Source organism: Prunus avium, chromosome 2 (genome assembly GCF_965620075.1).
Source record: "Prunus avium chromosome 2, drPruAviu1.hap1.1, whole genome shotgun sequence".
In the NCBI taxonomy this organism is placed as follows: Eukaryota; Viridiplantae; Streptophyta; class Magnoliopsida; order Rosales; family Rosaceae; genus Prunus; species Prunus avium.
The window spans coordinates 650,219-674,882 of record NC_142285.1 but is presented as its reverse complement, the minus strand read 5'-3'; the positions used below and the strand labels follow the sequence as shown (position 1 = coordinate 674,882).

The window sequence follows — 24,664 nt, the reverse complement described above, 5'->3', positions numbered from 1 at the left end:
TCAGCTTCCGTAGTGTGGGGTACATGACAGTGACACCAATTATTGTACTGCTAAAGGACAGAAAAAATTATAGAAAATTAGTGAAATACCCATTTTTAGACATAAAACTATAAATATACCCTATACCATTCAATATATATAAACACACCCAAAAAAAACCCAAAACTGACAGCTGTTACCTTTTTTAGTTTAATTAGATAAATGAAATACCTTTATTACCCATTTAGTATTAAATTAGTTTTTTTGAAAAATTTTGGGCGCTCTCTCTCTCGTCTCTCTCTATTCGCTCTCGTCTCTCTCCAGCGACCCTGGTGCTCCGGCCATAGCTAGTCGTGAAACCGGTCAGAAAAGGATCGGCCAGGGCCGACGATCAAGTCTGGGCTAAAGCCCAGCCACATCAGCCACTCACGACTCCATTATGAGCTTGGAAAGGTCTATGGATTTTGAGTTTTCCGACAACTCCGGCGATTGTTTCCGTCGATCAAGGTATGAAACTTCATTTACTTTTCGTGCTCTAGGTGTTTATGTATGTGGTTAGGATAGATTTTGGAGTTTTGGAAATTAATCAATACACCCTAGATTTTGGTGTTTATGTATGTGCAATTGTAGATCCAATTCTTCTTGATTTTATATTTTTATTTTTGTTATTGCCGATTTGGAGGTAAGCTGTTGGATTCTCTGATTTCGTTCTAATTTGTATTTAGATATTCGTTTGAGTTTTAAATTGTGATTTTAGTTTCTTTTTGTTTATAATTTGGATTGATTTCATATTCGGTTTGCTTGTGGATTTGCTCTTGTGTTTTGGTTTGAGCTGTGGTTACAAATTTGTGATATTTGATTCAGTTATCATATTAATTGAGGTATGTTTTTTCAATTGAATTTGACTATATTCGTGTTTTTTCTATTTATGCACTACTGGTTTTTGAGTTGACTATAATTTGCTGTTAGGTGGCAATGTTATTACCTTATATTGGAACTTTACAGACATGAATTAGAGAATAGGATTTCATAGGAAACAAGTAGTGTTATTACCCTATACTGGAACTTTACAGTGGTAGACATGCATTAGAACCAGATTTTATAGGAAACTAGCAGTGTTATTACCCTATACTGGAACTTTACAGGGAGCAGACATTTATTAGAAATAGGATTTCGGAGGAATCTAGCAGTGTTATTACCCTATACTAGAACTTTACAATGGTAGACATGCATTAGAAATAGGATTTCATAGGAAACAAGCAGTGTTATTACACTGTATTGGAACTTTATAGTGGTAGACATGCATTCAAAATAGGATTTCATAGGAAACAAACAGTGTTATTACCATATACTGGAACTTTACAGTGGTAGACATTCATTCGAAATAGGATTTCAGAGGAAATAATCAATGTTATTACCCTATACTGGAACTTTACAATCATTAATCAATATGACAGTAACTAGCAGTGTTAAGAATGGGTATATGACTAAATATCTCTTTCTTTTTTGAGTTGCTGAAAATCGACTATTTTATAGTCCTATGCAATCAGTTCAATAATGAAAATCCAATATAGTTTCAAGATTTTGTCCTAGATTCGAATCTAAAATACTGTTATTACCCTATACTGGAACTTTATAGTGGTAGATATGCATTAGAAATATGATTTCATAGGAAACTAGGAGTGTTATTACCCTAGACTAAAACTTTACAGTAGTCCACATGCATTAGAAATAGGATTCCATAGGAAACAAGTAGTGTTATTACCCTATACTGGAACTTTACAGCCATTAATCAACATGACAGTAAACTAGCAGTGTTAAGAATCTGTATGACTAAATATCTCTTTCTGTTTCGAGTTGCTGAAAACCGACTATTTTATAGTCATATGCAGTCAATCCAATAGTGAAAATCCAATATAGTTTCAAGATTTTGTCTTGGAGTTGAATCTAAAATACTATTATTACCCTACACTAGAACTTTACAGCAATTAATCAACATTACAGTAAAGGTTTGGTTTTTAAATGTCTTACTTTTGAAGCCTTTTCTTGTTGAAATTGTTCTCTGAAATTTTGTGTTTGTTTTGTAGGTGGATGTTAGTGTGTGGTGTTGGTTTTTGAAAGTAGATCAAAATATTGTTATTACCCTAGACTGGAACTCTATAGCAATTAATCAAAATTACAATATAGGTTTGGTTTGTAAATGTCTTACCTTTGAAGCGTTTTCTTGTTGAAATTGTTCTCTGAAATTTTGTCTTGGTTTTGTAGGTGGAGGTCAGTGTGTGGTGTTTGTTTTTTAAAGTAGATCAAGCTTGGTGGTGGTTATGGAGTTTTGGTTTTGAGAGATGAAGAAGACGCTTTGATGAAGACGGTGACTGAAGGGACGTTTGGCAGAGATGGTTAATTGAAGTCGTGCTGGAAGTTACGATTTTGTTTTCCATTTTTTTGAACGAAATTACGGTTTTCGAGATGGTATAATCTTTGGGCTTTTTTATAAATTTGGGCTAGGGTTGTTTTGGGTGCTTTTTGAGTTTTTTTTTTCTGTTGGGCTTGATGGTGGCAGTGCTTGTAATTTATTGGAACTTCAACACTAATTTGTTATTTAATAAATGGGTTTTGAGTGTGTTTATAAAGTGTTTTCCATATGAGGTTTTTTTTTATAATTTCAGCCCCCATTTTGGGTATATTAGTGAAGCTCCTAAAAAATTATTGATGTTTAGGGGTTTTCGCATAATTGGGTATGACAATGACATGATTTGAATGGATTTTGAGATTTTTTCGCCAAAGTAGGAAGAGGGAGGTAAGTCCATCTATAGTCATAGGGCTAAATGTATTTTTAGCCCTTCAAAATATTAATTTTTTAAAGAATAGTGTAGGGCTAAAATTTTCCATCTTCAGACATGCAAGACTATATTTTAGGGTCATTCATAGTTTATTATTTTGAGAAAAACTATGGTACAACACTCATACATTCCACAACTATATATAGTTTAATTTTTAATTTAATTAAACTACTACTTAGAGACAATATTCCAATGGTCTGACCTCCAACAGTCATGACCAAGAATTTTTTATAATTTTTTTAAAAAACATTTGAAAATATTTTAAAAGGTGACCACATTAAAAAAAAAGAAAGAAAAAAAAAAGGATGGGTTTCAATGGTTTGACCTCCAACAGCCATGACCAATAATTTTTTATAATTTTTTCTTAAATAACATGAATTGAAAACATTTAAAAAGGTGACTGCATTTATAAAAAAAAAAGGGTTTCAATGGTCTGACCTCCAACGGTTATGACCAATAATTTTTTATACTTTTTTCTTAAACAACACGATTTGAAACATTTAAAAAGGCTTTTAAGTATATATATATATATATATATATATATATATATATATATAGCTGACGTCATGACATCGGCGTGCTTTAATGTTGCCTGTTGAAAAGCACATGCATGGGGCCCACAAAAAATTTGGTCTAGGCCAAACCTTGGCTACATGCGGCCGAGTTGAAGAGCTAAAGGGAAATTTTGTTTAGCCCATGATTGGAGATGGGTTTTGCATTATTTTATGGTTATATGGCTGGAGATGGCCTAATTTTCTCACACACACTACTAAAATATCATGGAAATTCAAACATGAGACTGATTACTTCAAATTTCCTTCATTAGTTAATTTGATTTCGAGACTTTGGGTTAGTAGATTGAAGAGCAAAAAGGCATAATTTTTCGATATACCTTAAAAAATGATAAACAGTATAGCGAGAAGTCAAAAATTTCAATGATGATGGCGATGATATTCGAAGCCTCTATTTAGATTTAGACCAACTTCTTAATGAGAAGAATTCAGGAGTAAAATAAACAACTTTTTCCAATTTATAAAAACTATCTGATAGTTATTTTGCATGGTAAGTTAGGTTGTCAAGTAAGATCTTGCCCCAAAAATAAAAGTTGGCAAGTAAGAAACCCGAATAATATAAATAAACACTTTTAGTAGTTTACTTGTTCCAAGGTCCTGATAGGCCCTCATGCTTTACAAATTGCATATCTTCCAACCAAAGCCTATTTAAAATTTGCGAATTTCTTTCTTCTCGGTCACAACAGGCATTGGGGCAAAGAACTGATGCTGCAATCAAAGTATGAAACTTCAGTATTCAATTTACAGTAAAGCTGTATGTTTACACCCAAAATAAACGGCCAATGAGAGCAGGACACGTGGAGGAAACTGGGCTTGGTCAGAGGCGCCCTCGGCACTCTACCTTCCGATCTCTCCATTAGGGTAACGCCCTCTCCTGGGACACGTGGCACGCTCCCAAAGCGGCGTCCACAGTCCCACATCGAAATTATCAACAAAATGCACACCTCCCAAGGCCTATAAAAAGAGGCCAACTATCCCAAAATAGAGGTAATCAGAACTTACGGCATACAAGTCTATTGATATGTCAGTTGAACTTTCTATTCCCGAACTTACTTAAGCATCGGAGAGCCTTCGGCCGGTACCACACCGGTGCCCTAGGTCTTACCGTGCGTTTGCTCATATTGCAGATCACGCAGACTACCGAGGCATCAAGGATACCGAAGGCATAAAATTACTAAGTTGACCCTCTAAGTCAAAGAACCACTTTTTGGCGTCAACACTGTATATCTTGCAACCAATGTTGCATATGCATCAACTTCAAAGCAGTAAATATCGGAGCCATATTTAGTAGGGGCAAATTGCCAGGATCACAGAATTCATCTCCCTGAACCATTTCAAAGAATCAAATGATAAAACCTGACAACCTTCAATCATCTGAATAGGTAAAGTTGCAAGGATATCCAAACTTCTTAATTGCGCCAAGCTCAAGGAACTAGACTCCAATCCAGATAGGACCGTGTTTCAGAACTTCAGGAATCTACAAACTTGAAATTGTAGAACCCAGTAAAGCATCACCAGCATTAGCTTGTCACACGACAGGAGATGGAAAAGGGTAAGCAAGAAAACATATGGTTTTAGCAAGTTATTACCAGCTAATTTAAGACATTGCTCCAAAGAATATCTTATAATAGCATAGTGGAATACCCGCCCAAAATTGCAGTTGGTAGCAAAACCCTTAGTTGATCCTCCTCTGGAAGTTCCCCCTTTTAATTCTTTTTGGGGAATGCTACAAGTCCAATTATTCTAAAATTTCCCCCTCCTCTATGTCGTCATCTGCTAATAAGAATTTCCTGACACTTAAAAGATTTCTTTCTTCTAATTCTTCCTTGGTTAATTCACCTTCCAAATCAAGAAAATCATCAGGATTAATTTCTGCAATTAGATTTGAGTACGTGTCTATTAAGCCTTGATCAAAATCAAAGTCCATATCTTCAAAAAGCCCTTGTTCCTTAGCATTGGAGTCGGAATGTGAATCATTGTCGGTTGCCACTGTTGCAGGCAAAGTCCTAGTTAATGAATCATCTGGTGCTTTCTCACACCTGCTTCTGCTGGATATATGAGGCAGGGAACTTGAAGTCTCATGTTTCATGAGATCAAACACCTTAGGATAGCTGTTGTCTTCTTCTATTTCCTCCTCCTTAAAGGGAACACCTACTGCGCTCGGATAATTTCTTCCATAACTTTTAAGCTCTGGTTTGCAAAAAGAGGGAGTGGCATTTTTAACTACTTCAAAATCAAGACTGTGCGAAGGGAGAAAAACATAGATTACAGGATATTCCAAAATAACCAAGTTGGTTAACTGCTGCCTTATTGGAACTCTTATGTCCAACTCACAGAAAGGTGACCTGGTGCCCTGTAATGACAGACAAAAGATTATGAGCCAGTATTCTATTATATTTCTGACATAAATAATCCAAAGTATTATCAAAGCAGGTCGATTAGGATTAAAAGCCAACTCTAATTTGACGGAGACACAATGTTTAGCCATCAAACCTACAAGTACAGCCATCTACCATATACAAATTATGCATGTGCATGGGTATCTGTGTCTATTTACTTTTCCTCCAAGAGAAGCGTGTCCAGAAAAACCGAGCTCGTTGCAATTTCAGCACCCATTGCAGGTGGACAAGGGATATGTCATCCCAGAAGATTCAAAAGTGGTAGGAAATTGAAGGAACATCAGCAAAAACAGCACAATCCATCATAGGCACACAATGCAAGGTATAACCGGACATAATTATGCATGATATCATGCAGTAACATAAACAATGAACCTAAATTATAAATAGGCCAGTCCTGCTGGATATAAAAGCAGTCATGTCACTTACATTCAACTAAAACACAACCAAGACTGCAGTTTTTGCGTTAGGGCCAGAATAAACACTGATTGGTTATCGTTAACTGGGACCAAAGGGTTGTTGACGTGAGTCTCCTAATTAATCAAGGAGATTTATTTCCTTGATTAATTAAGGGATTTACTTTCCTATTTTATATAATTGATAAATCTTTGTATAATTAGGAGATACTTTTCTAATTCTTTCCTGTATCTAATTCCTTGTATAGCACTCTTGTAAACTCTTATATATACCTCCTTATGAAGAAGAATAAATTATCTGAACATATTCAAACCCATATTCATATTTTAGCATGGTATCAGAGCAATCGATCCTAGGTTGTCTCTAAATCCCTCGTATCGAATTCCTTGAAACACAAACCCGTATCCTCGTATCCTGAATCCCGAAACCCTAAACACAACCTCGAAACCCTAAACACAACCCCGAAACCCTAAACACAAACCCGAAACCCTAAACATTTTTCCTCGTATTCTTCAATCATTCCGCTGCAATGGATATCGTCTCTTCCTCCACAATTGCCACTACTGGTTCCCCAGGTTATGTTTTGCATAGTTCTTCAAAGAAACACACATGAGTCATTGACACCGGAGCCACTAATCACATGACCTTTGATCCTGGACAAATTTACTCTCATACACCGTCTTCTCAATCGGTGGTGTCTAATGCCAATGGTACCCCCTCCACAGTAATTGGGGAGGGTTCCCTCTCTCTCTCTGACTCCCTCACTTTGGATTCTGTGTTGATTGTTCCATCCTTACATCATAATCTCTTGTCTGTTGCCCAAATTACTACGACTTTGAATTGTACTGTAACTTTTTGGCCTACTCATTGTGTTTTTCAGGACATTCTTAGCAGTAAGACGATTGGTTGTGGTACTAGGAGGGGCAAACTCTACTATCTGGACTTGGCTTCTGACAGTGAAGCCAGCCTCAGTCAAGCTTACAAAATTGGGGGTGCGAGTGTTGAAAAGCACACTTCCAAAGTATGGTTATGGCATCGCCGTCTTGGACATGCTTCGTTTGGATACTTACAGAAGCTATTTCCTTCCTTCTTTTCAAAGTTGGATATTTCCAGTTTTCAGTGTGACATCTGTGAACTGGCCAAGAGCCATCGTGTTCCTTTTCCCTTATGCTCAGCTAAAAGTCTGGTTCCCGTTTCTCTTGTTCATTCTGATGTTTAGGGCCCAGCTAGAATTCCCACTCCAGGGGGCGCTCGATGGTTTGTCACGTTTATCGATGATTGCACACATATGATCTGGGTTTCCCTTCTCCAAACCAAAGGGGAAGTCAGTTCCAAATTTCAACAGTTCTATCACATGGTAGAGACTCAATTTCATACTCGAATTTAGATTCTTCGTTCTGATAATGGCGGAGAATTTCTCAACCATGATCTAAATCAGTTCTTTCAAGATCATGCCATCATACATCAACGCTCATGTCCTTACACTCCTCAACAGAATGGTGTGGCAGAACGAAAGAATAGACACTTATTGGAAGTAGTTCGTGCCTTACTCTTTGGTGCAAATATGCCTCGGTCTTTTTGGGGAGAGGCCGTCCTCTCTGCAGCATACCTTATAAATCGGATTCCCTCCAGTATCCTCCAGTTCAAAACCCCCCTTCAAACACTCCACCACCATGCCCAAATACCTGCAACCCAAAACCTGGAACCCCGCATTTTTGGTTGTGTGGTGTTTGTCCACTTACATGATCATCAACGCAACAAATTGGATCCCCGCGCCGACAAGTGTGTTTTCATTGGTTATGCACCTCATCAGAAAGGTTACCGGTGTTATCATCCTCCTAGTCAAAAGGTTTATACTTCGATGGATGTTGTATTCCGGGAACACGAGATCTATTTTTCAGATGCACAGGAGGACACTTCTCCAAATTCAAAATTTTTCCCTTCAATTTTTTTTCCAGATTCGTTCCAGACTCAGAACGATTGGTCGCCCAACGAAAACGACCGGTCGCCAGATGAACACGATCGGTCGCAAACGACTCTGCCTGAAAGCGACCGGTCGCATGTCTCTAACGACCGGTCTCCACGCACGTCAACGACTCTGCCTGAAAGCGACCGGTGGCATGCCTCTCACGACCGGTCGCCACGCACGTCGCAATGCACGACCACGACTCTGCCTGAAAGCGACCGGTCGCCTGACCCTAACGACCGGTCGTTCCCCCCCAGTTTTTTCTGAAATTGTTCCGCTTCAGTCCGATCCCAGCCATCACACTCAGGAGGAGAGAATTGAAGAGTTTGTGCCTGCTCCGGAGAATTCTTCAGCTCCAGTACCACACCAATCACCTGCTGAGGACGTCATTCAGGTAACTTCTCTACCTGAAACTGATAACATTAATGAAATAACTGATTGCATTTCAGAAGGCGCAGAGCCTACATATCAGATTCCAAAAAGGAAGAATCGTGGTAAACCCCCAGTTCACTACGAAGCAGATCTTAATGCAAAGGGGAAATATCCCATCAACAATTATGTATCCCTCACCAGATTATCTGAGTCACGGGTACACTTTGTGAAGCAGTTAGCCGACATACATGTTCCCAACAGTGTAACCGAAGCACTAGAAGACCCAAAATGGAAAGAAGCCATGAATGAAGAAATGCGAGCTCTCCAGAAGAATGGCACATGGGAACTCGGGCCATTACCCCATGGAAAGAAGACAGTGGGATGCCGATGAATTTATATTGTGAAACTCAAAGCAGATGGATCCATTGAAAGATATAAAGGTAGATTGGTGGCGAAGGGATACACACAGAGATATGGGATAGACTACCAAGAGACCTTTGCCCCAATAGCCAAGATCAAAACTATCAGAGTCCTTCTGTCTCTTGCAGCAAATCTCGATTGGCCATTACATCAGTTTGATGTAAAAAATGCATTCTTACATGGAGACTTGGAAGAAGAAGTATATATGGACTTACCACCAGGATGTAACTTAGCCCGTGACAAGGAGAATCAAGTTTGCAAACTCAGAAAGTCACTGTATGGGTTGAAGCAATCCCCCAGAGTATGGTTTGGCGGATTCACTAAATCCATGAAGAATTTTGGATATATACAGAGTAATGCAAATCACACCTTATTCTTGAAGCGTGATGGAAGAAACCTTACTGCATTAATTGTGTATGTGGATGATATAGTCGTAACTGGAAACGACACAGGAGAGCAAATAAAACTGCAGAAGTATTTGTCTCAGGAATTTGAGATGAAGGATTTAGGTGATCTGAAGTATTTTCTAGGAATTGAAGTAGCCAGATCCACAACTGGTATATGTTTGTCTCAAAGGAAGTATGTATTAGATCTACTCACTGAAACAGGAATGCTTGGATGCAAACCTGCTGATACACCCATCGAGATGAATCACAAGTTATGTGAAGACATGGATCAAGAACCAACCAATAAGGAACAGTACCAACGCCTTGTTGGAAGGTTGATATATTTAGCTCACACAAGACCAGATATTGCATATGCTGTGAGTGTGGTTAGTCAGTTTATGCATTCACCTAGTGTGTCACATAGGAATGCAGTTGATCGGATCTTAAGATACTTAAAGTCAGCACCTGGGAAAGGATTAATGTTCTCAAAAAATAGAGATCTCGAAGTTGTGGGATATACAGATGCTGATTGGGCTGGCTCTATTACTGATAGACGCTCTACTTCAGGTTACTTCACGTTTGTGGGAGGTAACCTAGTCACTTGGCGGAGTAAGAAACAAAATGTGGTTTCTCGGTCTAGTGCTGAAGCAGAGTATCGAGGAATGGCTCATGAAGTTTGTGAATTACTATGGATCAGAAGATTGTTGACAAAATTGGGTTTCAAGCCAGAAAAACTAATGGAGTTACATTGTGATAACAAGTCAGCCATCGATATTGCCCATAGTCCAGTTCAACATGATCGATTGCCCATAATCCAGTTCAACATGATCGAACTAAACATGTTGAGGTGGATAGACATTTTATCAAGGAAAAAATTGAGAAGAAGATCATTCGCCTACCATTCGTAAAATCAGAAGATCAATTGGCAGATATCTTAACCAAAGCTGTTTGTGGAAGAGTATTTCATGACTCACTTACCAAGTTTGGCATTGATGACGTATATGCACCAACTTGAGGAGGAGTGTTGACGTGAGTCTCTTAATTAATCAAGGAGATTTATTTCCTTGATTAATTAAGGGATTTACTTTCCTATTTTATATAATTGATAAATCTTTGTATAATTAAGAGATACTTTCCTAATTCTTTCCTGTATCTAATTCCTTGTATAGCACTCTTGTAAACTCTTATATATACCTCCTTATGGAGAAGAATAAATTATCTGAACATATTCAAACCCATATTCATATTTTAGCAAGGGTACCCAGCTGGAAAATTATTTTCGGGTTTGGACCTTATATTCTAGATGTTCACTTCGTGTTTTCATTTACTCTGCATGAATATCAAAATGCGCCAGTGGTCAAAATACATTACCCAAGCCTGGACTAAGAAATTAAAAAAACACTAGACTGCTCAAAGAGGGAAGTAGCTCACTCATGGTCAGTTAAAACAACATCCGTTGAATGAAATCGCCATTCAATCGTCCAGGAGATGCATTTCTTCCTGAAACAGATCAGACAATCAGAAATAAATATTTTTTTTTAAAACACAACCTAATGGCTGATTAAATCCTCCTTTTAAAATCTTCAAATCAAAACCTCTTAGAATTCAAGTTTCCTATCCTTCTCGCTTTGGTGCATCATAATTTTGAAGTTTTGTGAAGATGCTCATAAATAGAACGCAGGACAGCTACCATGTTATTCGCAGTTGAAGATTTCAAACAAAACATAACTTCTCTCTTTGTGTAATAGTTTACAGTGGCCCAGTATCGAGTTTGATATTAGTAATGGGCCTCATATCACATGAGTATGGTTTTAAATAGGTAGAGGCCCAACTGGTTTTCTGTTCCAGTAAGGAGAGGAGAATGAGAAAATCAGTAGGTTTTTCTAAGTGTTGCGTAAAGTCAATTACAGTTTGACTAATGAACTCCAGTCCTTGTGTTGTTGTCATGAAATTATAAGAGGCCTAGTCATCATGGAGTAGCACCTTGTACATGAGTAATTGTATGATTTATCGTCATATTATTGCTGAGGAAGTTTGTTTTCGTTGCAGATCAATACCAGAAACTTCTGTCCACGAGTTTTTTGAGTGTAGCATCTGTCGGAAAGTCTGGGAGGGATTAGGTTTTCCTACGCAATTCCTTCACCTCAGACTTCCGGATACATTGAGTTGGGTGTCTGCGGCGTGGGATATTCTTTTCTGTGGAACAGTTATCCCTTTTTGCTATTACGGCTGGGTGTTGTGACATGAAAAAAATGGATCTGACTAATTTACGTTGTTGTGCAAAGAGCTATGACGAGGAACTTAAAGCAGAGTTAGCATTACGTCATAGCAGGCCTTCTTTGCCAGGTCCTTGTGTTCGGTGGCTACCTCCGCAGGGGGGTTCCTTTAAGTTAAACGTGGATGGTGCAATAGATTTAAAAGTATGGTCACATAGGAGTTGGGTTTATTGTTCGCGATTCGTCTGCAGCTTTGGTTGGTGCCGTGGCTATGAAGGCTCCTGGTATGGTTTACGTCCTCGCTACAGAGCTATATGCAATCAAAATGGGGATTTCCTTTGCGTTGGATGCTTATCTGGTACCCTTAGTTGTAGACACTGATTGCCTAAATACAGTCCAAATGGTGAATGTCTAGTCGTGGAAGGTGGCTTGGTGGATGAGATTCGTACGTTGCTGGCTTCAAGTCCCCGTGCTGCTGTTCACTATGTGGAAGCAAATAAGACGGCTCACCAGATTGCACAGTTCAGTCGTGACAGGGTTCTTTCTTTCTGGATGGAATCGGGCGGCTCATGGATTGTATTCACGATGGTTGTTTCACTTTTTAGTCTTTTCTATTGTATTGACATTGATTGGGCATGTGTGGTACTCCTTCCTACTCTAGGATTTTGTCCCACTGAATTTTCCCTAGAGGGTTTTAATGAAGCCACTCATTTACATGCCGGCTCTTGTTGTTGATTGAGTTTTAATGGAATATCGTTTGCTCCATAAAAAAATATTAAAGAAACGAAGCTAAATAATTTAGTTACCAAAAACAGCCAATTTACAAAGTTATTATTTTAATCATATGCCTGAGAAACACATGACTTTAAAAAAAAAAAAATACATATATTTTATTAAAATATCATGAAATGTGTACAATGAACAATTAGAATAGTCAATCTACAACTCGAACATAACAATCAAGAGCAAGATGTGAAGAGCAAAATCTTAATTAAGAAATTTGCAGTCTGAATAAAATCACATGGTAAGGAAAAAACAAAAGCAAAACTACAAAAACAGAGGCCTAGCAGCAGTCATAACTTATGACTCATAAACATTATTGTTGCCCGACACAACACGAACCCATTGCCAGCGACTCATAAGTGTTATTGTTGGCTGGGTAAACAACATAGTCTTTGTCATCGATACCCTACCTTATTGTTTCGGATCGCGTTTAAGGCAATAGATATTCATAACAAGGACCGTGCATATGTATGTATCATGCATGTGGAAATTGAAAGAAATTTTGGCAGTGAGAATTAATATTGAATTGAACAGAGTTGTTTGATTAAACAAAATTTATTTAAATCAACAAGGAAGTCCATGGTCCGATTATTTAATTAATACAACAAAAAAGTCCATGGTCCGACGGTGGATTAATTCCAGATAGAGGCTTACAAGTCATGCATATATCCATCAATCATTTGAGGAGGAACATCTTGAACCAATAGGCAGAGTACTTGAGAGTTCTTTTGAATTTGTTTTTGTAATCGACGTAAGCGAGTCCAAATCGAACAGTGTAGCCTGAGTTCCATTCATACACATCCGCAAATGCCCATACAAAGTATCCCTTCACTTTAACGCCCTCTCTACACATATAGATTAAATTAGAAATTAATTATTTGATTTCATGGAAATTATATATATATATATATCCTTGTACTCACTTGATGGCTTCTGAAAGATATGAAAGATGGAGATAATGGAATCTTATCCTTGTACTATCCTTGAGGACAGTCTTAATAGGCAGGGAGCTATTATTTGCATCACCAATACCTTCAACATGCAAAGTTTAATATATGATTTCATTAAATTTACAACAACAACAAAATCATCAAACTAATTTATAGCATTGATTATAAAATTAGTTGTAGGTGTTACGTACCGTTTTCAGTAATGTAAATCTCCGGATCGTTGTACTTTTCCTTTATATGTAGCATAAGCTCTCGAATTCCCTTTGGGTAGATGTGCCAGCCCAAAGCAGTCTGCAAATTAATTTTCCACTCGACATGAGCTAATTCTCAAGTAACATTTTATGTTCAGGGAGATGCTCAAATGCGACGATATTTTCCACTCGACTATATTCACTACAAGGAAACCTATTTCTGCCAACGATATCAGTTGCGACGAATGGAGATGCTCAAATGAGAGAGAGAGAGAGAGAGAGAGAGAGAGAGAGGGAGTACCGGTGTACCCAAAGGAACCCCATTTTTGTCCGCTGTTGCAAAAGAGTAAATTACAACGTTAGCAGAGGACACATGAATACTATATAACAATGAATTGAGTTGAGCATACATACTAGAGAAAGAGATATCCATGTCTCCAAAGAAACTTTGGTTAACAGTAGAAGTGGCAGCGGAGAGTGAGGGAGGATCAGCATAACTAGCTGCGTAATAATTGACACCAAGGAAATCTATAGATCCTTTTAGCAGTTTTAATTCTGCCACGCTGAATTTAGGCAAACGATCTCCCACTGAGGATCTCATGCTTTGGGGATACTCACCGAATGTAACAGGATGAGCAAACCTATAATACAAATTCAACTTCAAATTAAGGCTACTCATTCTAGATAACTAATTTTTTTTTTTAAATTAATTAATTGCTCACCATCCTAACATAAAATCAAGAGCCTTAGAGGCTGCCCTCTTGCTTGCAGCTGTTCCCGATTTTGGTATATACCAGAATGTCACAACGGAAATCCCAATTTGTCCTTTCTGAAAGGCCTGCATGCATGAACTCAAATGTAAAATCATATTTTGTTGTCACTGAATTTAGAACCATAATTACTATTATTACTACTTTGAATAATTATGTATTTGCTTGTATGGTTTTTGAATAATTATGAACAATTCTTTACATGTAGTTAACGAGCCAAGTATTTTGTAGATATGTAGTTTTGTAGATATGAACTTAGCTAAGTTGGCTAGAATATATGCTCAATAAAAAAATGAGTGAAAATGATTGTTATCCTATCATTTATTTTATTTTCCATTAAAAGAAAGAAAGAGACGAGTGATAAGTGCTGAAACGGTGAGGACGAAATCCTATCCTATCAAAGAAATGAGAAAGGTGAGGACGAAATCCTATCCTATTAATCCTAGCAAAGAACAAGTAAAGGTTCACATGGATGGCCCTAAACCTTTTTGTTTATGAATTTATTTATCTTTTACCAATTCAACATGTAATATTTTAAAAATAGTTTTGAAATAATCAAAGCCACGTTTGATTAAAACTTGAAAAGCAAATAATAAAAATATAAAAGGGAAATGAGGTATTTTCTTAATGTGCCAACCTGATACTTGTCCCTGTATAATTTCACAGCATATGCATGAGCAAGTAGTAGATGATGACCCACAATGTAAGGCTCAGTGGCAGAGTTGCCGGCGGTGCAGTTTCCGACGTAGCTCGAACATCGACCCGGTGCAAAAGCGCCATCATTGTACCCATTAACACAATATACAACAGGCTCATTCAATGTCACCCAATGCTTGACCCGGTCGCCAAATGTTTTGAAACAAAAATTGGCGTAGTCTTGAAAATCATCACTATTGGTGGAATTAAATTATAGTTTGTGTCCATAATAATCGATTATAATATATATATGTATGAATTCTGGTTAATTAATTTTTATCCGTTACTTACACAATCTTAGGGCTCAAAAATCCATCATACTCGTCTTCAAGTGTTTGTGGTAGATCCCAATGGAAAAGAGTGACAAAAGGCACTATTCCTATAGACATGGAATAACACAGATAAGCCCGAGAATTATTGAAAGAATGGAAAAAAAAAAAAAGAATAATTATGTACCATTGGATAAGAGCTCATCTATAAGATTGTTGTAGAATTTGACGCCTTCTTGGTTCACTCCACCTTTAACTGTTCCCTCTGCGAGGGAAAAGAAAAATAACAGAAAAAAAAAACTTTGAGCACTACGTGCCAAGTTTAAATCGTATGAATGTAATGCACGATCCGTGATGCATAACTGAATGATCTTACTAGGTAGTATTCTTGACCATGAGATTGAAAATCTGAAGGAGTCCAAGCCGATCTTTTTAATCAATTTTACGTCCTCCTGTGTGTGGCAGTAGATGAAATTATTCATTTTGATAAATAAAAAAACATATGCAATAATATATATATATATATATATATATATATATAATATACGGCTGAACATACCTTATAGTGATGGTAAAAATCATTGGCTACATCCCCATTACTACCATCGGAAATTTTTTCTGCCATGAAAATTTAAAAATTCTCAAACAATTTTGAGAGAGAGAGAGAGAGAGAGAGAGATAGAGAGAGGGAGGGAGGGAGGGAGACCTGGATGCTTCCTAGTGAAGGTATCCCATATACTTAGTCCCTTTCCATGGGTAAGAGCTGCTCCTTCAGACTAATAAGAAAGTGTCTGAACGTAAATTAATATACATGCATGCCAAATTGCCAAATGATTAATACAATTGTATAACTCTCTTAATTAAACACCTGATAAGCAGCTGAACCAGCTCCAAATACGAACCCAGCTGGGAAGCTAGTTCGATTGAATGGCATGGAGTCATGACTCGGTTTCACAGCAGCCCCATGAGCAGCAGCAGTTGATAAGGCAAGAGCTATGAGGCACAAAAGAAGACGCTGATTCCCTTCAACACCCATTATTCTATCAAACAAAGTGGGTAGAATATTTTCAGGTATAATTTCATTCTCCGAAAGGAGGTATTTATAATACAAGGTTAGGATTATACTAAGAAATAATATAAAGTCCTAATTACATAATATCTATACAAAAAAGGAAATAAATAAAATCCTAATATACTAGGAAGTAAATCTCCTAATTACATTAGGATCTCACTAACACTCCCCCTCAAGTTGGAGCAAAAATGTCGCACATGCCCAACTTGTCAAGCGAGTTGAGGAAAATACTAGAAGAGACAGCTTTTGTAAGGACATCAGCTAACTGATACTCAGAATTGATGAATGGGAAGGAAACAATCTTCGCATCCAACTTCTCTTTAATGAAATTTCGATCAACCTCCATATGCTTTGTACGATCATGTTGCACCGGGTTATGTGCAATTGCAATTGCAGCCTTATTGTCACAATATAAATCCATGGGCTTCTGTGGCCTAAAACCAAGATATCTTAACAATCTCCTCAACCATAGTAACTCACATACGCCGTGAGCCATCCCACGATACTTGGCCTTGGCATTAGATCGAGACACCACCTTTTGTTTCTTACTTCTCCAAGTAACAAGGTTACCACCAACAAACATGAAATACCCAGACGTAGAACGCATATCAATGGCTAAACCAGCCCAATCAGCATCAGTGTACCCTTCCACATCTGTATGACCATATTTGGAAAACAACAACCTATTGCCAGGAGTTACTTTCAGATACCTTGAAATACGAGTCACAGCCCCCATATAATCTGCACTAGGAGAGTGCATAAACTGACTCACCATACTTACTGCATATGCAATGTCTGGACGGGTATGAGCCAAATAAATCAACTTCCCCACAAGCCGTTGATAACGTTCTTTATCAGTCGGAACTTGATCAAAATATAACCCCAACTTATGATTATGCTCATTAGGGGTATCAATCGGTTTACAATCCAACATCCCAGTCTCTGCAAGTAAATCCAAAACATACTTTCTTTGGGATAGAAAAATACCATGTTTAGACTTGGCAACTTCAATCCCAAGAAAGTATTTTAAATCACCCAATGATTTCATCTCGAACTCGGAAGCCAGATACTTTTGAAGACTCTATATTTCTACCTGATCATCTCCAGTCACAATCATATCATCGACATAAATAATTAAAGCCGTCAATTTACCTTTATGACGCTTCAGAAACAAAGTATGATCAGAGTTACTTTGCACATACCCAAACTTTTTCATGGATGCAGCAAATCTTCCACACCACGCTCTTGGAAACTGCTTTAATCCATACAACACCCTCCTTAGAGGTCACAGGAATACCGAGAGGAAGATCCATGTAAATCTCTTCCTGGAGGTCACCATGTAGAAATGCATTTTTGACATCAAACTACAATAAGGGCCAATCGTGGTTAGAAGCAAGAGATAAAAGCACACGCACAGTGTTGAGCTTTGCCACTGGAACAAATGTCTCCAAATAATCCATTCCATATGTCTGAGTATACCCCTTGGCTACCAATCTAGCCTTGTAACGATCAATGGAACCATTCGTCTTATGCTTCAAAGTAAACACGCATCTGCATCCAACTGCTTTCTTCCCTTGTGGCAAAGGAACTAAATCCCACATCTTATTCTTGTTCAAGGCATCCATTTCCACATTCATGGCATCCGTCTATTTGGGGTTAGATAGAGCATCCTGCAGCTTAGTTGGCACACATACACTAGATAATTGACACAAATATGATGCATATGACTTAGATAAACGATGAGTTGTCACATAATGGCTAATGGGATATTTAGATTTGGCATGTATATCAGGAGAATATTGTACTTTGGGTTTCCCACGAGTAGTTCGTGGGGGTAATTGATAAGTAGACACAAACAAATCATCAGACATTACCTCACTTGACTCAGTATCACGATTTGACTTGGGCAATGGCAGGGCAGAGAGGGGTTTTGTATCGATCTCATCTACAAAATAGTCACCAGTATCACTGTCACGTTCTTCTGGGGTAGAGCAAAATTCCTCCAAAAAACCAACCTGCGACCGGTCGTGACCTTTTGTGCGACCAGTCGCTTCCAAGCAGTCATTGTTGTCAGTCATCGGGGCATGCAACCGGTCGTTTCCAAGCAGGTTCTATTGCGATCGGTTGCTTTCTCTACGCGACCAGTCGTTTCCAGGCAGGTTCTATCGCTACCGGTCGCTTCCTCTACGCAACCGGTCGCTTCCTCTATGCGACCGGTCGTTTCCATTTCGTGAGAAATTCCTTCATATGCATCTTCACGTCCAAGATCTTCCACTTCAACACTCTTCAATTCACTCCCCCTCTCCCCCTGAATTGAAGAGGAGGGAGAAACATAATACGATACTTCTTCATGAAAAGTGACATCCAAAGTAACATGTACCTTCTGAGTAGGAGAGTGATAACACTTATAACCCTTCTGAGTAGGAGGGTGATAACACTTATAACCCTTCTAAGTATTAAAATAGCCAATAAAGACGCAGCAGAGAGCACACGGATCAAGTTTACTGAGTTAATGGGAGTAGACATGAACATAAGCAACATACCCAAACACCTTCGGAGGTAACTTAGAGACCGAAACCGGAGAAGTATGGGCACACAACACATCAAGTGGAGTCTTGAAATCAAGAACCCGACTAGGAGTACGATTAATCAAATAGGCCACAGTTAAACACCATGCCCCCAAAGGTGATGGGGAACAGACATGTCCAATAGAAGGGAGCGGGCAACTTCAAGTAACTGACAATTCTTGCGTTCAGACACACCATTTTGCTGAGGAGTGAATGAAGTAGTAGTTTGGTGGATAATGCCTTGATCACGGAAGAAATGGGTCAAGGTATTATTCACATAAAAACCTCCGTTATCAGTCCGAAACACTTTGACTCGAACATGAAACTGAGTAGACACCATGATACAAAATTCAGGAAGAATAGAAGCACCATCATGTTTATTTTTCATCAAATACACCCATGTTAAGCGAGTGCAGTCATCAATAAATGTAACAAACCAACAGAAGCCATTAGAAGTCACACGAGCAGGTCCCCATACATCCGAATGTACTAAATCAAAAGGCTTTGCAGCTTTACTGTCACTCAAAGGAAACACAACACAATGACTCATGGCCAAAATTCATATCTCACACTTAAAACTGGACTTATCACAAGAGCGGAATAAAGATGGAAATAAACGTTTAAGGTAGCCAAATGACGGGTGTCCCAAGCGACGATGCCATAACCAAATTTGTTGTTTGTCTTTGACACCGCAACTTTGAACAGTATTAACGACACGATCACGAACTGGTGCAGAAGGCAATGTCAAATAATATAACCCCCCCTCCTATCCGTTTACCATGTCCAATAGTCTCGTAAGTCTTGAGATCCTAAAAAGAGCAATGTGTATGATAGAAAGTAGCAGAAGCATTAAGTGTATCAAGTAATCGACCAACAGATAACAAGTTACAATGGATATTGGGAACTAATAACGCACGGGACAAAGACAGAGTAGGAGTGAGAGAGATTGTGCCCTCGCTAGTAATTGGAGAGGGCAAGCCATTAGCACTAATTATGTATGGATCACGGGTGTTACTAAACAACTCATCAAACAATTTAGCATCATAAGTCATATGATCAGAAGCACCAATGTCAATTATCCAAGTATTGGAGCCAGTACTTGGAATAGAGTCAAAACCACACAATTTTCCAGAAGAAGCAGCAACAGCACCAACAATGGAGTTATCACCCATGATTGCATTAGAAACTCAATAGATCACGGCAAAGTATACAACTGAACACAACAGAGGCACAAATATGGCAGATGCACGAAGACAGGCACGAGCACAGTAAAGGCATGAACACGACAAAGTACACATCGGAACACAGCAGAGCACAGGAAATACACAAATACGGCAGATGCACGAAGACAGGAATGGCACGAACACAACGACACAACACACAAACCCAGGAGGGCACACAGGGCAAGTAGGAAAAAATATGAGGTTAGAACACGGGTGAGCACAATACACAGGTCACTAGAAAACTAGGCTCTGATACCATGTCAAACAAAGTGGATAGAATATTTTTAGGTATAATTTCATTCTCCGAAAGGAGGTATTTATAATACAAGGTTACAAACCCTAGTAGGATTATACTAGGAAATAATATAAAGTCTTAATTACATAATATCTATACAAAAAAGGAAATAAATAAAATCCTAATATACTAGGAAGTAAATCTCCTAATTACACTAGGATCTCGCTAACATATTCTATTCTAATTAACCCCTCCCCTATAGGCTATAGGCTAGCTCAAGCACAATTAACTTTAATCTCTACGTAGCTTCAAATCAACCTCTCATATATTATATATATTATATTATATATAGATGGAGTTCAAAATCTGACAAGCTCAATAATTCACAGGCCCTACCTGCTATATAAAAAGCCTCATGTTTCTCTCATGGACCTATTATATATTATTTATCATTCAATTTAAATCTTATCGATAAAAAAGTGAAACAAACAAAAAAACAATTTAGCTCTGGCTAGTCACCTTCGGTAGTGGGGGACATAACACCAATTATTGTATTGCTAATTGATGTTTAGGGGAACCCCATTTCGCAGAATTGGATATGACAATGACATGATTTGAATGGATTTTTAGATTTTTTGGACAAAGTAGGAAGGGGAGGCAGTTTTCTCACACACTACCAAAATATTATGGAAATTCAAACCTGAGACCGATTACTTCAAGTTTCCTTTATTAGTTAATTTGATTTCTAGACTTTGGGTTATTAAATTAAAGAGCAAAAAGGCATAATTTTTCGATATACCTTAAAAAATGATTAACAGTATTGCGAGTATTCGAAGCCTCTATTTAGTTTTAGACCAAAGGTGATGTTATTGGCACCCCAAAATTTGCTATTTGCACCCCAATTTCTCTTTACACCTCACTGAATTTTAGTAAAATTTAAAAATACTCAATACACCCCATTTTTTCTTCCTAAATTGCCCTCATGAACCCCATTCCTTAACTTACCTGTGTAAATCTCATCATATATCAAACCCCATTCCAAAACTCCCTCATCTTGTAGACACACTCCATTGCAAACCCCCTAGCGTTTCAAACACACCCCATCGCACACCCCATCCAATTTGCAACAGGCTCTATCACAAACCCCTATCGCAGCCAGACGATCTCACCCTCATCACAAACCCATCTGACCTCAAAATCCTTCAAAAAGCCAAGGTTTGATTTCAATTTTGATTTCTATACTTATGTTTCTGAATGTTAATTAAGCCAAGGTTTGATTTCTATATTTATATTTCTGAGTATTGATTAAGCCAATGTTTGATTGCAATTTTGAAAAGCCAAGGTTTGATTGCAATTTTGATTTTAACTTTGTGGATGTATGGTTCGAACTTGGTTTTATGAAAATAGATGTTACTTTCGATGGGTTACCACCGAAATCTTTGCATTATTTCAATGGTAGTCCACTGAATTTGAACATGGTTTTTATGAAAATAGATGTTACTTTCGATGAGTTACCACCGACATCGTTACCTTGTTTCAATGGTAGTCCATCGAATTTGTTTTCGTTTTTCAGTGGCTGTTCACCGATTGTGTTTTCATTTTTCAGTGGTAGTCCACTGAATCTATTTCAGTTTTTCAGTAGTAATCCACCGAATTTGTTTTTGTTTTTTAGTGGTAATCTACTGAATTCGTTTCTTATTTCAATGATCATATACCAAATTCGTTACTGAGTTCGTACTTAATATTGTTTTTTATATATGAAGATGACTCGCAAGGCTTCATTATCTGGACCTAATACACAGTGTCTCACAACCTTAACGAGGAAAGATATAGCGGTGAGGTTAGCCCCTCAAGAGGACCAGCCTCAGCATGGTCCCCGAGACCACTTTAAGGATACTATAGAGGTTGAAGATGTAGCTGCTACTCATGATAGTAATGTTGACGCAGAGGTTGAAGATGTGTGTAGCTGCTACTTATGATAGTAATATTGAGGTAGATGTCGAGTTGAGTCATCTCGAGTAGGCCTCATTGATCCATCTTTACTTATGAGTTTTAAAACTTACAAAGCACCTGTAATTTGGAATAACCAGGTAAGTTGTTTTACTGTAACAATATAAGGCAGAACATAAGTCTGGATCATGGTAATTAACCTAAATATTTATTTTTGTATTTGATTAGGAACGTGAGCCTCTTAGGTGCATGTTGAAGACATCTACCCTTCGTGAGTGGAATTGGGAGGCTAATCCAAATAATGGTATATTCAAAGGGTACATTCAGAGGTCTGGATTAGAGCAACTTATTAGGTGTACGTTTTTATCGGAATGCAGATAAGATTGTTGCATTGCATACACGACCTTCCCAAGTTTATCAAGCAGTTGAGGCCTTGCAGCAGATTTTAGAGGGTACAAACATACGGTCTACCATGACATATAAACGTCGTCATGGTTAACTGACTTGCTAGCATGCACTTATTAGAACTCAAGGAACTTTTATTGTTTTGATTAGTTATTGCGTGTTTGTTAAACTCATGGAACTTTGAAACTTTAGAAGTTTAGAACTCATTTTGACCTTTGTGAAGTTTGTCCCACCAAAAAAAGGAATAAGAAAATAAGTAGAATTATTAAATTTATAATCTCAATTCTGTAGTTGGTGCATTTTTGTTGGTCATTAGGATAATAGTATCTGTAGTAGCTACTTTCTCCACTCTTGGAAGTTGTTGAAACACATCCACATTCTAGAAACTGGTGGAATAGAATGATCTGGAGACAAATAAACCTACAAAACAAGAATTAATTAATATACGCATAACATATAAAATTAAACTATGTAGCGTAAACAAATAAATTCATGCCTGGACATAGTGATCATCATCAACAAAATCAATGACAATCTCATGTAGTTTGGTTTCGCTTGATTGAACTGAGAATGTGAGAAATGTAAGGCATTACGCATGCTTAGAAGGATTAAAACCAAAAATCTCTGGGTGACTAAAATATCTGTGGGTTTCACCAAACTCTTAGATATGTCCACCAACAAGGTATTCTCATCTTCAGAAATTCGCCCCACAAATGAATGACCTTGAAGATACTCTGAAACAACATGGTTATGTACTCCGCAAACCACCTCCTACTTCCAATCATCCCCATCACCAATATTGACACCTTTTAACAAGAATGGGCATCCATATTTCTTGGTACCAATGTCCCTAGCACACTTTTTCGTATCACCATTTGCATCCGACCTTAGATTAGTTGTCTCACTAGACTTGCAAGACTTATAGTTACTGCTCCTCTCACAAGCAAGTATTACTTGAGGTTCCCCCTTGCCTTCACCTCCATAATCAAACATTCTAATTACAATTATAATATTATTCATTTTTCCTTGTGCACGAGCCCATCTAATTAATGCATTATACCATTGAATATCTATATATTAAACTCATCTTATTTAAAGTTAAAATTTGAAACATTAATGTCACGTTAATTATACTAAAAAGGATTTCAGACCCAAGAAAAAAACTCAAAGAATAAGTTGTGAATTGATCACTATAGTCCATTACACATTCTATTCCAACATTATTATCTTCAGTAGGGCCTCACCTTATTTTTGTTCCTTCAATAGGAGTAAGGTCAAACTAGTTTGCATTAAATTTATGGTCGACAATAAATTACTGAAAAATAAATATATTTCGATTCATTGCCACGGAATTGTAGGTAAAAATTCGGTAACACACCAACCAACACCGTTCCATGTTATGGTGGATCTCCACCGTATCTTAAGCTAACGGTCGGTCAAACACAACCGAAATAAGTGCAATGTTTAGGTGGCATCCCATCGAATTTACCTATCGCGTTCGGTACTGGTGTGCTGAACGCAACCAGTGATCATCATGAAATCCTAAACTTGAAAAACACCAAAAAATAAACTCATGCCTCATTCGAAACCTCTCTAACTTCAATCTCACATTTCATGAATAAATACAAGATATTTTTTTACCAATATAATCGTATAAACCTTGTTAGGATTGTAGGAACATTATGGTTTGAGAAAAGAATCTAACTAGAGTTGCATGAATATATATAGGGTATAGTGAGCAAATTTAATTTTTATTTTAAATGTTTTTGGTCCTTAACAGTAATTATATATAAGGGTAAAATAAGTTATTAATATTTAAAATTAGTATGGAGTGCAAAGAGCAAATAATGAGGTGCCAATAAAATCACCATTAGACCAACTTCTTAATGCAAGAATTCAGGAGTAAAATAAAAAAAACTTTTTCCAATCTATGAAAACAATGTAATAGTTATTTTGCATGGTAAGTTAAGTTGGCAAGTAAGATCT

At 37.6% G+C, this 24,664-nt stretch overlaps 2 protein-coding genes and 1 long non-coding RNA gene across 3 annotated transcripts; 1 reads left to right on the top strand and 2 right to left on the bottom strand.

Annotated features, from left to right (window-relative positions):
- Positions 1 to 5,100: 5,100 nt before the first annotated feature.
- LOC148296185 (uncharacterized) lies at positions 5,101 to 11,678 on the bottom strand. The gene is made up of 5 exons (XM_088247984.1): positions 11,674 to 11,678; positions 10,783 to 10,851; positions 10,664 to 10,680; positions 7,447 to 7,497; positions 5,101 to 5,779 (listed from the first exon to the last, which is right to left on the bottom strand). Exons 1-5 carry the CDS (start codon positions 11,676 to 11,678, stop codon positions 5,130 to 5,132), a joined length of 792 nt encoding a protein of 263 aa, XP_088104110.1. The 3' UTR covers positions 5,101 to 5,129.
- A 1,186-nt stretch (positions 11,679 to 12,864) lies between these two features.
- On the bottom strand, positions 12,865 to 16,283 carry LOC148296184 (vicianin hydrolase-like). Its single transcript, XM_088249187.1, has 13 exons — positions 16,095 to 16,283; positions 15,933 to 16,002; positions 15,786 to 15,844; positions 15,603 to 15,678; positions 15,414 to 15,491; positions 15,249 to 15,336; positions 14,899 to 15,151; positions 14,214 to 14,329; positions 13,906 to 14,132; positions 13,793 to 13,824; positions 13,492 to 13,591; positions 13,274 to 13,382; positions 12,865 to 13,195 (listed from the first exon to the last, which is right to left on the bottom strand). The coding sequence occupies exons 1-13, from the start codon at positions 16,260 to 16,262 to the stop codon at positions 13,027 to 13,029; spliced, it is 1,545 nt and encodes a 514-aa protein (XP_088105313.1). The 5' UTR covers positions 16,263 to 16,283; the 3' UTR covers positions 12,865 to 13,026.
- A 5,074-nt stretch (positions 16,284 to 21,357) lies between these two features.
- LOC110763973 (uncharacterized) lies at positions 21,358 to 22,932 on the top strand. The gene is made up of 3 exons (XR_002527819.2): positions 21,358 to 21,538; positions 22,087 to 22,413; positions 22,502 to 22,932. It is a non-coding gene; the product is annotated as an uncharacterized LOC110763973 (long non-coding RNA).
- Positions 22,933 to 24,664: the final 1,732 nt, after the last annotated feature.

Coding starts and splice junctions, on each gene's coding strand:
- LOC148296185 (XM_088247984.1), bottom strand. Junction 5,780..7,446: donor ACCATCGAGCGCCCCCTGGA/GTGGGAATTCTA, acceptor GAAATATAATAG/AATACTGGCTCATAATCTTT.
- LOC148296184 (XM_088249187.1), bottom strand. CDS start 16,262: ATGGGTGTTGAAGGGAATCAGCGTCTTCTTTTGTGCCTCATAGCTCTT. Junction 14,330..14,898: donor TATACAGGGACAAGTATCAG/GTTGGCACATTA, acceptor TCATGCATGCAG/GCCTTTCAGAAAGGACAAAT. Junction 13,592..13,792: donor GGGTTCCTTTGGGTACACCG/GTACTCCCTCTC, acceptor ATTAATTTGCAG/ACTGCTTTGGGCTGGCACAT.